General features: G+C 42.1%; 1 protein-coding gene across 2 annotated transcripts in view; it reads right to left on the bottom strand.

Moving 5' to 3' along the window:
- The window catches only part of LOC134337480 (phospholipid-transporting ATPase ABCA1-like), a 214,183-nt gene that overhangs the window by 173,398 nt on the left and 24,625 nt on the right, over positions 1-16,160 (bottom strand). For both annotated transcript variants that reach the window (XM_063032530.1, XM_063032531.1), the window contains exon 2: positions 2,621-2,730. In XM_063032530.1, coding sequence (XP_062888600.1) covers positions 2,621-2,686 — 66 coding nt within the window. In that variant the 5' untranslated portion in view covers positions 2,687-2,730. The remainder of the gene's footprint in view (positions 1-2,620; positions 2,731-16,160) is intronic.

The raw sequence follows: 16,160 nt of genomic DNA, 5'->3' as shown, positions 1-16,160 counted from the left end.
CTCCAACATTTAAGCTTGAATTTCTGATCAGAGGCATTTTAAATGTTATTAGTGCTATTCAACAGCAGAAGAACACTTTTTTCAGTGAACTATATTCATGACAGCAGTGTATTATAACATTGCAAACAGGTGCACAAATTAGAACAAAACTGTCCGTAATTCAGCACTAATTGGTGATCTCATTCAGAAGATACTTGTGCTCCTCCCAGGTTGGCACTGCAGTACATTAATACTGTGAGAATATTGACCACCACGTCTGGCCAAGTTAGACCTGGCAGAGAGAGAGAGCTTGTGGCAGATATCTGGTGTCATAAAATGGAAATAACTTCATTCACAACAATAACATCACAAATAAAATCTTGACGGGGGAAAATCTGCTTTAACTTTACAAGACTGCAATATAATAACAGTTTTAGGAAACACTTCAGCATTACAGTTACTATAAATTCCTCTTTGACAGCCTTTCGTCATTTATGGGTACAGAGTGCATTAGCTTACAAGATAAAATCACTTGCTTGAGATATTATTGCAACAAATGTCACACAGCTCCTTACGTAAAGCACTTCTGCCCCATACGGAAATGTAGACTGCTGACGTGGCACTGAACTAGGAAGCTTACAAGTTAGAATCAAATTCACACGACTCCTGAGCTAGGGATGAGAAAGTTCAAACAAAATGCCCCCTACCCTACTCACTTTACGCTTATGATTGTGAGGCTAAGGACAGTTTCAATGCCATACTTAATTTTGCCGATAACACCAGTGTCATAGGTGGAATCAAAGGTGGTGACGGATCAGCATATAGGTTGGAGATGGAAAGTCTGGCTGAATGGTGCCACATCAACAACCTTTCACTCAATGTCAGCAAACCCAAAGAGCTTATTATTGACTACAGGAGGAAACCAGAAGTCCATAAGCCAGTCCTCATCAGGGGATCAAAGGTAGAGAGGGTCAGCAACTTTAAATTCCTCGGGGTTAACATTTCAGAGGATCTGTCCTGGGTCCAGCATGTAAGTGCTACAGCAAAGAAAGCACAGCAGCATTTCTACATTCTTAGGAGCTTGCAAAGATCTGGCATGTCATCTAAAACTTGGCAAACTTCCATAGATGCATGGTGGAGAGTATACTGATCGGATGCATCAAAGCCTGTTACTGAGAAACAATACCCTTGAACGGAGAAGCTTTCAAAAAGTAGGGGATACAGCCCAGTCCATCATGGGTAAAGCCACCCCTACCATCGAGCACGTCTACAAGGAGTGCTATCGAAGGAAAACAGTATCCATCATCAGGAACCCAAACCATCCAGGCCATGCTCTCTTCTCGCTGCTGCCATCAGGAAGGTGGTACAGGAGCCTCAGAAACCACATCACCAAGTTCAGAAACACTTATTACCCCTCAATGATCAGTTTCAACCAAGAAGAGGAGAAAACTTCACTCAACATCACTCACCCCAATACTGAACCATTCCCATATGCTATGGACTCACTATCTCATGTTTATGATATCTACTGCTCATTTATTTATTATTTTCTCTTTTTGCACTTGCACAGTTTGTTCTTTTTGCATATTGACTGCCTTGTGTGCAGTTTTTCATTGATTCTATTGTGTTTCTTTGTGAATGCCTGCAAGAAAATCAATCACAGGGTAGTATAGGGTGACATTTATGTTCTTTGGTAATAAATTTACTCTGAACTTTGAAATGAAGTGAAACAGCGAGGGAGATTGAAGCATCGAAGTGAATGCGGAGGGGGTCAGTGATGGCTCCCAGAGACAGTCAGCAGCTGGATCATCGCATTCGTGCCCGAATTGGTGTTCCTTCTTTATGGAAGGACTGAATTCGTGTAGCTGCTCTCCTTTCTATGCAGACGAAAAGACATTTTCCATATTCTGAGGTTTATGTGATTATTGGACTGTACTTTATATTGGTTTCCTTCAGTTTTTTGGTGTTTTCTTTCTTGTGAACAATTGGTGGGTGGGTAATTTGTTAATTTTTTGTGTGTGAGGGGCATTTGGGGGTTCGGTGCTACTGTTGCTGTTCTTTTCTGTGAGTGAGGGGGTCAGGGATTGTTATGTGGCTGTGTTTTGCTGTGGGCGAGGGGAGGATGTTAAGGTCTGTGAGTTTTGTTTCTTTTCTTTTTCATGCTGGCTTTGGGTGGGGGTGGAATTGATGTCTTTTCTTTCATCGACACCCATGGTCTGTCTTAATCTAATGGCTATCTGGAGAAGACAAATATTAAGAGTTATATTGTACATACATAGTTTGACAACAAAATGAAGCTTTGATTCTTATTCAGTTGGCCAGCAAAGTATTTGTATGTAGAAAACAAGAAAGGATAGGATTGCTCTTTGTTATGATCTTACCACAATAGACTAGCCTATCAAATGGTGATTAATTCAGTGAAGTACTGCTGAACTGGCAGGATACATGGATATATTCATTAATAACGAGTTGGCAATCAAAGGCGGCAAAACATTCACTAAAACATTTGGTAAAAACGTTCACTAAGCTAGCATTTAATGAAACACATCTTACTATGACCTAGTACTTTAAGTACAAGCATTAGTTGTTTTAAAGCAATACACAGCAAAACCCAAATCAGCTTACTGAATATGAAACTCACAGTTTGCCGTTTCCGATAAGTGAAATTCTTCCAGAGGAGAAGTCTGAGCTGTACCCAGTAGCTCATGTTGGTCCTTAAAACTGCACATTAGAAAGCAAAGTTGACCTGTGCTGAAAAGAGACAAGGACCATTTAGTTCAAAGCACAGCATGTATCAACACTACATGCTAGAAAACATGGTCGAACTGAAGTACAGTGACATTTAATTTTCACTGTTCAATTTCATTCCTCTCAAGGATATGGATCTCTGCAGCAGCACAGAATTTTATGTTCCTATTCTACAGATCCTGATTGGTTCTGACATTTGGCTCCATGGCCATTAGTTCTTTTGATATTATGGCTCATCCAGAGGCTTCTAGAATCTTTTCCTGGAGGTTGCTTACCTGTTAGTCAAAGTCCAGTGTGGCAATGGGCAGCAATGTAACCCAACTAATTTCTGTTCTCAACTTAGGTCACTGCATTAGAATTACCCTTGGGTGTTAATCTGAAGCATCTAATGATCCTCTTCCTGCTTAAACCGTGATCCTGGCACAATCTACACCATGCTGTTCTCACCAGTCCTGTGTCATCATGAAGGGTTGACATGCAACAGATCCCAAAATATGGAGGTAAAAAGGCAATGGAATGCCAGTGAGAGTCCGGAGATGGGGGCCAAATGCCAGGAGCCAGCCCAAAGGCAGAAACTGACTATGTCAAAGGACTGCCATAGGGCCGAGTTAAGAGCAGACAAAAATGAGAACTCAACACAAGTACAGTCCTGGAGCTCTGGAATCTACCTATTCATGAGCTGCAGAACTTGCCAGTATCCTAAATACAAAAGCCAAATAGGCAAGCCCGGTCTGCTAAGTAAAAGGATGTTAATTTCATTTATGTACTAATACAAGACTGGAATTAGGCTTAATTCAAGGAACTGAAAAGCTATCACAGGAAACCACACGCAAGGAAGTGGGTCTTTCTGAGTCAGAAAAAGTATAGAATGACTTTGGGAAATGCAAGATGGTTCTAAGTTCATACTTTGAACTTAAACATATAAGGGAATGTTGTTCCAATTTTGAAATTACAGAAAGTACAGCAGAAAATCTAGGTTTAGAAAAGAGTAAAACACAGATAACTGAAGACATCTTATGGCCTGAAGGCTCAGAGTAAAGCCTTGGCATTTAATTGGTTCCCTTCTTCAAAAAAAATCTAGAAATTTATCTCGGGCACTGGATAGACAGGAATAGAGTGAAAGGACAATACTTTTATACACATTATTGTAGTGCAGAATCATGGTATGTGGATCAGTTTTATTGCAAGACCAATTCTTTAAGCAAACGGATTTATTCCTATTAGTGATATGGATACTTTGAGCTAATCTACCTAAAAAATTACAGCAAGTTCCAGATCCCCCGTCCCTCTTCCCTCCAGGAGAAGGCTCAGGAGCTTGAAGACTCGTATGGTCAAATTTGGGAACAGCTTCTTTCCAACTGTGATAAGACTGCTGAACGGATCCTGACCTGGATCTGGGCCGTACCCTCCAAATATCCAGACCTGCCTCTCGGTTTTTTGCACTACCTTACTTTCCATTTTCTATTTATGATTTATAATTTAAATTTTTAATATTTACTATCGATATGTACTCCAGGGAGCGGGAAGCGCAGAATCAAATATCGCTGTGATAACTGTACGTTCTAGTATCAATTGTTTGGCGACAATAACGTATAAAGTATCTACTTTTACATAGCATTGCCCAAAAATGCAAAGACTACACTTGTGCGATGAGCAGCCTGACATTTAAAAATTCCTGTCAAACCAACCACTCAGCTTAGTGTTCAAACTTGTTTTTTTCTGTAATAATTTGTATAGCAATATGTATTATACAAAGCTAATTGATTATCTTTCTTGTCTTAACCCAATTCTCCAACTCCTATTACATGTATGACAATTCCACAAAGAAGGTTTCCTGTCTGATCATCTTATCACACGGTGCAAACAAAAATACTGTGACCTATAAATTCCAGTGCAACTAAATGGGCATTGCTGAAAGATGTAGTTTTGATGGGGAAGGCTGACAGGGGGAAGTGGACAGAAAATAAAAGACAATAAGGGGCCTTCCCAAAAGTGCACAATAATGGTTACTCATTGCAAATTTTAAGCCAACTTTCCTCACAATGCTCTAGAAGAAAGCTAAGTGAAGAATATCATGGCAGGATGCCAAACTATGGCTTGCGCTGAAAAAGTAGCTGATCGTATTTCCAGCAATGATTTGGAATGTCTTGGACAGTCTGTAATTATATTTAAATCAAATTTTGATCCCGTGTATTATTTTTCAATAACTATTCTGCAAATGAATCTTTAGGCTTGTAAGCATGTCCCAGATTTAATTTAATATCAGAAAATAATGCAGATAATTGTGACACGCTTTCACAACTGTGGTGACAGGCTGATGAGATGCAAAAAAAAAATCACACTGGCTTTAGCACCTCTTAAACATTAAAAGGTGCAACAGGTTTATGTTCAACCTTTATGTTCTACCGCAACTACACATACTGCTTTATTCCCACGCCAATTCACTTAGAGTTCAAGAGTTCAAAGCTAATGCATCTCTGCACCCATCCTATTTTGTACAGGAACCTGGTCTGAACCTTATCAAAAAAAAAAGTCCATGGTTCCAAAACAATCAGTAATTTGAATTTGTTTTAAACATTCATTTCTGGATCTGGGTACCATTGCCAAGACTAGCAGTTATTATCCATGACTAATTGCTTTTACAAACAAGATGATGAGCTGCTGTCTTGGTCTGCAGCAGCAAGTCAGGAGAAAGTACTCCGATAATGTTGGGTAGGGAGTTTGAAGACTTAGAATCAGTAATATTAGGGACCAATAATTTATTTCCAAATCAAGACATTGTGCAATTAGGAGGACCAACAAATGCTGGTGTTCCCATGCATCTACCACCATTAATGATCATGCTGGTACTGGATAAACTTTGGAAGGTAATGGAGTACACTGGGGGAAGTAACTGCACTGAATGTGTAGATGATACACAGTACAGACATTGTGCACCACTGGTAGAGGAATGACTATTTAGGGCGAGGGATGGTGTGCCAGTCAAGTGGACTGCTAGCTCAGAGATGCTGTTGAGCTTCCTGAGAGTTCTTGGTACGGCAGTCATCCAGGTCAGAGGAATGTATTCCATTATGTTGGGGACTTGTAACTGGTGGAAAATCTTTGGGGTATCGGGTGGAGCGGCACTTGCTGAAGGATACCCAGGCTCTCATTTAATCTTCTAGCTGTGGTGTATGGTGTATATGCCTGACTTTCCGATCAACGGCGATCTCCAGATTATTCAACAGTGATTGTAATGATTTGGACAACAAAGAGACTTATGCCAGAATCCCGTACATTGATTTCAGTTCAGCGTTCAGTACCATCATCCTGCAGAGATTAGTGGAGAAACTGTCGCTGCTTGGCCTTAACACTGCCATGTGTCGCTGGATTCTGGATTTCTTGACAGAGAGACCACAGTTAGTCCATGTTGGCAGGAACATCTCTGACTCCATCACACTGAGCACTGGATCCCCACAAGGCTGTGTGCTTAGCCCATTGCTGTTTAACACTGCTAACACATGACTGTGCAGCCAGATTCAAGGAGAACCTGATCATTAAGTTTGCTGATGATACCACAGTGGTGAGGCTCATCAGCAAAAATGATGAAACAATGTACAGGAAGGAGGTCAAACACCTGGAGAGCTGGTGCAGTGATAACAACTTGATGCTTAATGTCACCAAAACCAAGGAGATGATCGTCGATTTCAGATGGTCTCAGCCTGAGCACACACCCCTCAGCATCAGCGGCTCCACAGTGGAGAGAGTGGAAAACGTCAAGTTCCTTGGGGCGCAGATCTCGGACAATCTCACCTGGTCCAGGAACACCACTGGGATTGTGAAACGGGCCCAGCAGAGATTGCACTTTCTGAGGAAGCTTAAACAAGCATCTCTCCCTACTAACATCTTAACTACATTCTACAGAGGCGTGGCTGAGCGTGTGCTGACCTTTTGCATCACAACCTGGTACTCCAGCTGCAGTGCTGTCGACAAAAAAGCCTTGCAGAGGGTGGTTAGGGGAGCAGAGATGGTTATTGGGGTCTCCCTACCTTCTGTCCAAGACCTCTTTCAGAGTCGATGCCTCCAGAAGACACGGTACATCATTAAAGACCCCTCACACCCTCTCCATGAACTTTTTGTTCTTCTGCCAACAGGCAAACGTTACAGGAGCATCAAAACTAAAACCACAAGGCTACTAGACAGCTTCCTCCCACAGGCAGTCAGACTACTAAATAGCTGCTCTACCTGACTCTGCTTTGGACACTTTTAACTTGCACTGGACACTTATAACTTGATTTTAACTGACATGTGGCTGTTGTGTTTTACTATTTATCGTTATGTTTATTATTTAGTGTTGCGTTTGTTATGTTATGATTGCACTGCTCCTGGGAAACGCTGTCTCATTCTGCCCTGCAGAGCAGATGTACAGTTAGAATGACAATGAAGTTTTTTGAATCTTGAATCTTGAATCTTAAATGTCAAAAGTAGCTGGATACCTGTTGGAGATGGTCATAGCCTACTGCTTTTATGGCACAATGGTACTTGCCACTTATCAGCCCATGCCTGAATGTGAATGTGATTTAATTAATTAATTGAGACACAGCATGGATTTCAATCTTTGATAACTCTTCCCCCGCCCCTCCCCCTGCCTTTTTCAAGGTTCTTTTGAAGGCCCTGACCTGGAGATGCATGCTGACTTCAGTTCCTTGTGGAAATTTGACCCGCTCTCAGGACCTCACAACCGGCCACTTTTTGATATCCCAAGATTGCGGCCTGGAAGACCAGCGCACCTTCAGTGTGCCTGATTTTCATGGCTCTGGAGGTGAACACAACAGACTTTCAACGCTATAGATCAGCGAGTTGTTTTGTTACAGCTCCCCTCTCACTGTGAACTGTGGTATGTTGAATTACTTTGCTGATGCTTATGCGTGGGAAGGGGGAGTTGGGGGGGGCTTTGGCATTCTAACATTTAATTGTCATTCATTCTTTAGGGCACTCTGTTTTTGTAGCTGTTTGTGAAGAAAAAGAATTTCATGATGTATATTGTATACATTTCTCTGACATTAAATGTACCTATTGAAACCTATTGAATAGGCCCTTTTGGCCCTTTGAGGCACACCACCCAGTATTCCCTGGAATGAATCCTGGCCTAATTTAATCCTAATCTTGAGACGATTTACAACGACCAATTAACCTACCAACCTGCACGTCTTTGAACTTTGGGAGAAAACCAGCATTTTGGGAGGAAACCCACATAGTCATGGGGAGAACATACGAACTCCTCACAAGCAGTGACAGGGATTGAATCTGGGTCGTTGGTTCTGTAAAACATTCTGTAGCCCCCCTGGCCAGCCTCAGGGTCGCTCAGCTCGCTGTCGTCTAGGGAAGCAGTCCTCGGCCCCGCCAAACTGGGGTAATTAGTTTGTGTGGATGCTGTGTGATGTACCCCACCCTGCCCAAATAACAGACAATACACCAGATACGATTAAATGATTTACAGTTTATAGATATTACTGGAACTATATAATTGATAGAGAATAAAATATAAAAGGAAAATAAAAGATGCCACACTTATCAAAGTTCAATCTCTTCATGCACAAACAGTTGGAGCTCAAGACCCTCCTTCTTCACTCTGCGATCCCCTCGGACCACCTCGACCGGCCGCCTGGGACCAACAATGGTGGTCGACCAGACGCTCCACACGAGTCCGTCTCCGTCTCCTCTCCGAACACCCTGGACCTCAGACTCTCGCTCGGGGTCCGACCCCGTTTGCGGACTCACAGCACCTGGTCCATCCTCTTTCTCTCTCTCCCGCCTTCTGCCCAAAAACCCGCGCATCACACTAACTTACAGACACACAGAAAGAATAACATCTATCCCAATTGGTTTGTTCATCCTCTTATCAGTAACATGATCCAAACAAACTGCTAGCGGGAGGACTTTCTCAGCAGTTAACGTAACAAAGAAGCCATTTTAATTAGGCTACACAGTAACATCAAAGAACAAACCCCTTACAATTGTGTTAACCACTATGCTACTGTACTGCCCCAAATTTGAGGAGTTGCAAATAAAATTCAGTATTGCACAATTATCAGCAAATGTCCAAACTTGTGACCTTACGACTGAAGGAAAAGTCAATGATGTCCAGGATTATACTGAAGAACTCCTGCAGCGTGATGACCGAAACTAAGATGATTTCCCTCCAATAACCACAACCATTTCCTCTTTTCTTTGTGAGTTTTTCCTGTGAAAAAAAAAGCTCTAGTCCTCTCATGGGAAGGGACAACTTAAAAAAGAACATCAAGTAGCAAGGGGTGTTTATAAACCAAATCCACGACTCTTTTGAGCTTGGCACAGTTTCATCTAGGACAAGGGAGGCCAGTACTCTGTGGGCCTGGTAAGTTATTTGTTTCTCCTGGACTCCAAGTAAAGTTGCCGACTTACCTTGTGGAGTTTCCTGTGCTTTCCTGACATCCTTTACTAAATGGTTTTAAAAAAACACCTATATGTTGTACTAACTTCACAGAATTATAATTTGGACTTTTTAAAATGGAGTCCATCAGCAGAGACAGATAGCTAAGTAAAGCAGGGGCTCTGTTATGACGGCAGAGTATGTGAATATACCTTTTAGTCTTTTCACAGCTATTTTAACTACACACATTAACTTAAAATTTACTCCAAAAGATTTACCTGCTCCCCAACTGCACTGGACACGTGCAATGTTTGGAATGGAGCTGAATAACAAGCTCTCCAGTTCTTTCCCCAATGTGTCTTTTATTAGCTTATCTCTATTAGTCACAATAGTTGGTGCTACAACTGACCTCTGAGCCTGTTTTGGGAAGGAAAAACAACAGACATCTGAATGACACTGATGAATTGCATGCACAGGAACTAGGCAGGGATAAACTCAAAGCCCATTCAGAGCTCCAGTGTTCACACACTGGAGGCACCCATGCTTTGCTGAGCGTGTGAGCCAAGATCAAGGGCCACAGCATCATTTTAAATCCTCAGAAACAAAGTTTGCCTCAAATCTTTTCATGCACAAGATAGCAATACCTTACATAACTTAGACACCTTTAATTCAAATGCAGTAGATCTGAGTTACACAACAATATGCTTTAAGTTTTAATTCAATGCACTAACAAAAATGACATACAAGTAAATCTGAAGGTTTAAAGATGATAATAAATTACTCTAACACAACCTCACAACCATTAACCTCACTCAAACAGGTTTCATTTTCAGAAATCTACAGTATAAGAACGTCCAAGCCAAAAGACTAAGAATGTAATGATTACGATTAAAGATAAGAAAACTAGTAGCCGGGTCAGGGCTAGCCAAGCTCGTGTCTTTGCGGTTCTTAGGAGGGCTCCATGGGTGATGAATCATGTGAGTTACAGATACCTGACTTTATGTAAATTCTTCCATTCATTTTAAAGCTTGTTTCAAGTTAGTAATAATATGATGACTGGATAGAATATACATTTTGTTAATTGGGTATATTCAAAGTGGAGGTGATAGGTTCTTGATTAGTTAGGGCACCAAAGGTTACAGGGAGAAGGCAGGAGATTGGGGTTCACAGGGTTAATCAGCCATGGCCTAATTCTGCCCCCATGTCTTATGGTCTAATTTATACATGGATAGTGGAAGGGTGATTATTTAACAAAATGGAAGAATTATAAAAGTGCAAAAAGAGTGTGAGGATATGGGAAGCTACAGAAAACTGACATTTCCAATTTATGGGGAGGTCAGTTGTTGACTTCAGGAATGGAACTCTTAACGTAACCAGCCTATACTTGCTGTAGCGGGAATGTAGCAAATACTGGCCAGACTGATTCCTGGGATGGCAGGAGCAGAGTAGCATTATAGTGGGTTGGGCAAGAATTTAGAAGAATGAGAGGAGATCTAATTGAAACATACACATTTGGACAGGACTCAATAGGCTTGAAGTAGGTGAGACTATTTCCCTTAGCTGTGGGGTCTAAAACCACATGTCATGGTCTCAGGATACAGGGCAAAATCTGTAGGGCTGAAATGAGGTGAATACCTCCTTCCAGAACATTTCCCCTCCCCTAGAAAGTGGCAAACTGTGGATCTCTCCAACAGAGAAGGCTGAAGTCACTGGAAAAATTGGTAGATTTCTACACACAAAGGACATCAAGTGTTATGGGGAGAGAGCTGAAAGATGCTATTGAGATAGATGATCAGCATGATCATACTGGATGAGGAGCAGACCTAATGGAGTGAATGGCTTCCCCGCCTACTCTTTTGCTATATTCAATATAAACTAATACAAGGAAAAACAGGGAAAAAAAATTTAAAAACATTTAGTTAGTACAGTAACTTTTTCTCTAAAGTTCAAATGTCTGTCTTATTTCTCAGAGCCCATGAGATCTTTGGAACAAAATAGATTCCAAATGTGAGATAAGCAAAGAGATTACAGAAGGCTTGCACACAGGGACTACAGCATCTTCCACCCTCAGCCACGAAACTCATAATTCCCACACCCCATACCGCTTGGTTTTACCTCCTCCCCAAGATCCACAAGCCTGACTGTCCCGGTAGACCCATAGTTTCCGCCTGCTCCTGTCCCACCGAACTTGTATCTGCCTACCTGGACTCCATTTTGTCACCCATAGTTCAGTCCCTTCCCATCTACACCCGGGATACATCCCATCCCCTCCACCTCTTCAATAACTTCCAGCTCCCTGGTCCCCGACCGCTTCATTTTCACTATGGATGTCCAATCCTTATACACCTCCATTCCCCATCAATAAGCCCTCAAAGCCCTCCGCTACTTTCTGGACAATAGACCTCACCAGTTCCCCACCACCACTACCCTCTTCCGGTTGATGGAACTGGTTCTCACACTTAATAACTTCTCTTTTGGCTCTTCCCACTTTCTTCAGACCAAGGGTGTAGCTATGGGGACTCGCATGGGCCCTGGCTATGCCTGCCTCTTCGGTGGTTATGTGGAACAGTCTGTGCTCCAAACCTATTCTGGTACTGCTCCCCAACTTTTTCTTCGCTACATTGATGACTACATTGGTGCTGCTTCCTGCACCCATGCTGAGCTCGTCAATTTCATCGACTTTACTTCAAACTTCCACCCAGCCCTCAAATTCACTTGGCCTATCTCGGACACTTCTCTCCCCTTTCTCGATCTCCATCTCTATCCACTGACTCTCATAACTACCTCGACTATACCTCTTCCCACCCTGCCACATGCAAAAATGCCATTCCCTATTCCCAGTTCCTCCATCTCCGCCGCATCTGCTCCCAGGATGAGGCTTTCCATTCCAGGACATCTCAAATGTCCTCTTTCTTTAAGGATCGTGGTTTCTCTTCTGCTGTCATCAATGATGCCCTCACCCGCATCTCCTCCATCTCCCACACTTCGGCCCTCACCCCATCCTTCCACCACCACCACAGGGACAGAGTTCCCCTTGTCCTCACCTACCACCCTACCAGCCTCCGGATCCAGCACATTATCCTCCGCAACTTCCGCCACCTTCAACAGGACCCCACCACTAAGCACATCTTTCCCTCTCCACAGATGCTGCCCGACCTGCTGAGTTCCTCCAGCGTGTTGTGAGTGTTGCTTTGACCCCAGCATCTGCAGTGTATTTTGTGTTTGTGACTACAGCAATAAAGTGGCTGGAGCTATGTTGTTGTACTTCTGCAGAATAATCACTCTTGGGGGATAGTAAATATATACACGAAATATTGCTAATTACACTCTCTCAGTTACAGAGTTAATGCACCATCATTCACAGTTATTCTACCCGACAATTATACTGGTGCCCAAGAAGAATAATGTGACTGCTATTGTCCGATAGCACTCACATCTACAGTGATGAAATGCTTTGAGAGGTTGTTCATGACTAGACTGAACTCCTGCCTCAGCAAGGACCTGACCTACTGCCATTTGCCTATCGTCACAATAGGTCAACGGCAGACGCAATCTCAATGGCTCTTCACACGGCCTTAGACCACCTGGACAATAAAAAACACACGTCACGATGCTGTTCATCGACTATAGCTCAGCATTTAGCACCATTAATCCCACAATGCTGATAGACAAGTTACAGAACCTGGGCCTCTGTACCTCTCTCTGCAATTGGATTCTTGAATTCCTAACCAGAAGACCACAACCTTGGTGATAACATATCCTCCTTGCTGACTATCAATACTGGTGCACCTCAGGGGTGTGTGCTTAGTCCACTGCTCTACTCTCTCTATATCCATGACTGTGTGACTAGGCATTGCTCAAATATCATCTATAAATTTGCTGATGTTACAACCATTGTTCGTAAAATCTCAGATGGAGACGAAGGGGCGTACAGGAGTGAGATATGCCAACCAGTGGAGTGGTGTCACAGCAACTATCTTGCACTCAACATCAGTAAGACAAAAGAGCTGACTGTGGCCTTCAGGAAGGGTAAGATGAAGGAACACATACCAATCCTCATAGAGGGAGCAGGTGGAGAGAGAGAGCATTTTTAGGTTCCCGTGTGTCAAGATCTGAGGGCCCAACCCAGTCCCAACATATCGGTGCAGCTATAAAGAAGGCAGACAGTGACTGTACTTCAATTGGAGTTTGAGGAGATTTGGTACGTCAACAAAGACTTCTATAAATGTTACGTGGAGAGCATTCTGACAAGCTGCATCACTGTCTGATATGGGGAGGGGGGGTGGAAAAAGAGGGGGCTACTGCACATGACTGAAAGAAGCTGCAGAGGGTCATAAATTTAGTCGGTTCCAGCTTGGATATTAGCCTACAAAGTACCCAGGACATCTTCAAGGAGCAGTGTCTCAGAAAGGCAGCGTCCATTATTAAGGACTCCCAGCACCCAGGGCATGTCCTTTTCTCACTGTTACCATCAGGTAGGAGGTACAGAAACCTGAAGGCACACACTCAGCGATTCAGGAACAGCTTCTTCTCCTCTGCCATCCGATTCCTAAATGAACATTGAACCCATGAACACTACCTCGCCTTTTTAATACATATTATTTCTGTTTCTGCATGATTTTTAATCTCCAATATACATATACTGTAAATGATTGATTTACTTATTTTTTTCTTCTTCTATATTATGTATAGCATTGAACTGCTGCTGCTAAGTTAACAAATTTCACGAAACAAGCCGGTGATAATAAACTTGATTCTGATTCTGAGCTTGTCTGAACTTTTTCTCCCCATGAAAGTTTAATCATGGGTTTCAATTGGTTCACTGAGCAGTGCAAGGGAATTTAAAAAAAAGAGAGTCTATTCATTTTAAAGCATCTTTTGTTTCCTAGAATGGGATAATATATTTTGTAGTGTTTCTTTCTCCTTACCACTGACGTTTGGAAACTCCTAAAACATCCATTCATATTACGAAAGCACTTTCACAGTAAGAGAGAAGAAACTTATTTTTTCTGTTCTGAGACACAAATTTCTAAAACTAAAACCATATTTGCTATTTGTGCTACATGCTGTAGGTAATAAGTCCAGAATTAGGCCATTCAGCCCATCGAGTCTGCTCTGCCATTCCACCATGGCTGATCCCGGATCCCACTCAACCCCATACACCTGCCTTCTTGCCATATCCTTTGATGCCCTGACCAATCAGGAAACTATCAACTTCAGCCTTAAATATACCCACGGACTTGGCCTCCACTGCAGTCTGTGGCAGAGCATTCCACAGCACTCTCTGGCTAAAAAAAATTCTCATCTCTATTCTGAAAGGTTGCCCCCCAATTTTGAAGCTGTGCTCTCTAGTTCTGGATACCCCAGCCATAGGCAGCATATCTAGTACTTTCAACATTCCGTAGGTTTCAACGAGATCCCTCCACGTTCTTCTGAATGTGTGTTACACCTTGGCCTTGGAGGAACACTGCTTCATGTGGCTATATTCATGTATTGTTGAATGATAATTCAACCTGAACTTGATTTTACATGAAGGGAAACTGTATGTCAATATCACAAACGACCTGTCTTGGTCCAACCAAGCAGAGTTCACTGCCAAGAAGGCCCACCAGCACCTTTACTTCTTGAGAAAACTAAAGAAATTTGGCCTGTCCCCTAAAACCCTCACTAATTTTTATAGGTGCACCGTAGAAAGCATTCTTCTAGGGTGCATCACAACCTGCTATGGAAGTTTTCCTGTCCAAGACCGGAAGAAGCTGCAGAAGATCGTGAACACGGCGCAGCACATCACACAAACCAATCTTCCGTCCTTGGACTCACTTTACACCACATGCTGTTGGAGCAGTGCTGCCAGGATAATCAAGGACATGACCCACCCAGCCAAGACACTTTTCGTCCCTCTTCCCTCCGGGAGAAGGTTCAGGAGCTTGAAGACTCCTACGTCCAGATTTGGGAACAGCTTCTTTCCAACTGTGATAAGACTGCTGAACGGATCCTGACCCAGATCTGCGCTGTACCCTCCAAATATCCGGACCTGCCTCTCGGTTTTTTTGCACTACCTTACTTCCCAGTTTTCTATTTTCTATTTATGATTTATAATTTAAATTTTTAATATTTACTATTTTAATATTTACTAATTTTAACTATTTTAAATATCTTTAATATTTAATATTTGTAATCCAGAGAGTGTGAAGCGCAGAATCAAATATTGCTGAGATGATTGTACATTCTAGTATCAATTGTTTGGGAGCAATAAAGTATGAAAGTATGATTCAGTCCGACCATTCCTTCATTCAGTGAAACTGGAGCAGGAGCCCACAAGCTATTTCCAACAACACCCCGCTCCTTCCCTGGCTGACATATTGAAGGCAACTTTGACCACTAGTCTCCCACCTGTTGCTAACTGGGGTAACTTAGCATGGCAAAGATCTGAAAATGAACTATTCCTAAGCAGTTTAAATATGCTGAAAAACAAACTAGGGGCTTAAACTTTTATTTTTACATTAATTTAATCACAAAAAGTTATATTATACAATAGGACAGAGTAAACTATGACAGTATAGACTGAAAGAATATTGATCCATTATGTATGTTTTTAGTTGGGCCAAAATTAGCACTTTAAAAAATTCCGGATGTGCATTATCCCGAAACACTATGCAAACTCCCTTTGTGTAATCTCGACAACTACAAACCACACTAATACAACTTTTGTCATAACGTTACTCTTTAAACTCAAGTGGCATTAGAAGGTCCACCCCAGATTTCTGAGAGCAAATTGGCAGTATAATGAGTTGCCCCACACTGACAATATTGTCAGCACCCTGGGAAAATAAATCGCTGGAAAGTACCATGTCACCATATGAAAAGAAGAGGGTACATTAAGGGCAAAATACTGGCCCTATTCAAGTTAATGGGGAAAGAATGGAGATTATTAAGTCTGTTTTGTCAAGAAATTGGTGACTGAGTAGATCTTCAAAAGATTTCAAAATATTAAAATACTTCAACTGAAGTATACTGCCAAAGGAACACAGAAAACGAGTAC

This window comes from Mobula hypostoma, chromosome 24, assembly GCF_963921235.1.
Source record: "Mobula hypostoma chromosome 24, sMobHyp1.1, whole genome shotgun sequence".
Classification (NCBI taxonomy): Eukaryota; Metazoa; Chordata; class Chondrichthyes; order Myliobatiformes; family Myliobatidae; genus Mobula; species Mobula hypostoma.
The sequence above is the reverse complement of the archived record's forward strand: the minus strand, read 5'-3'. Positions and strand labels throughout refer to the sequence as shown.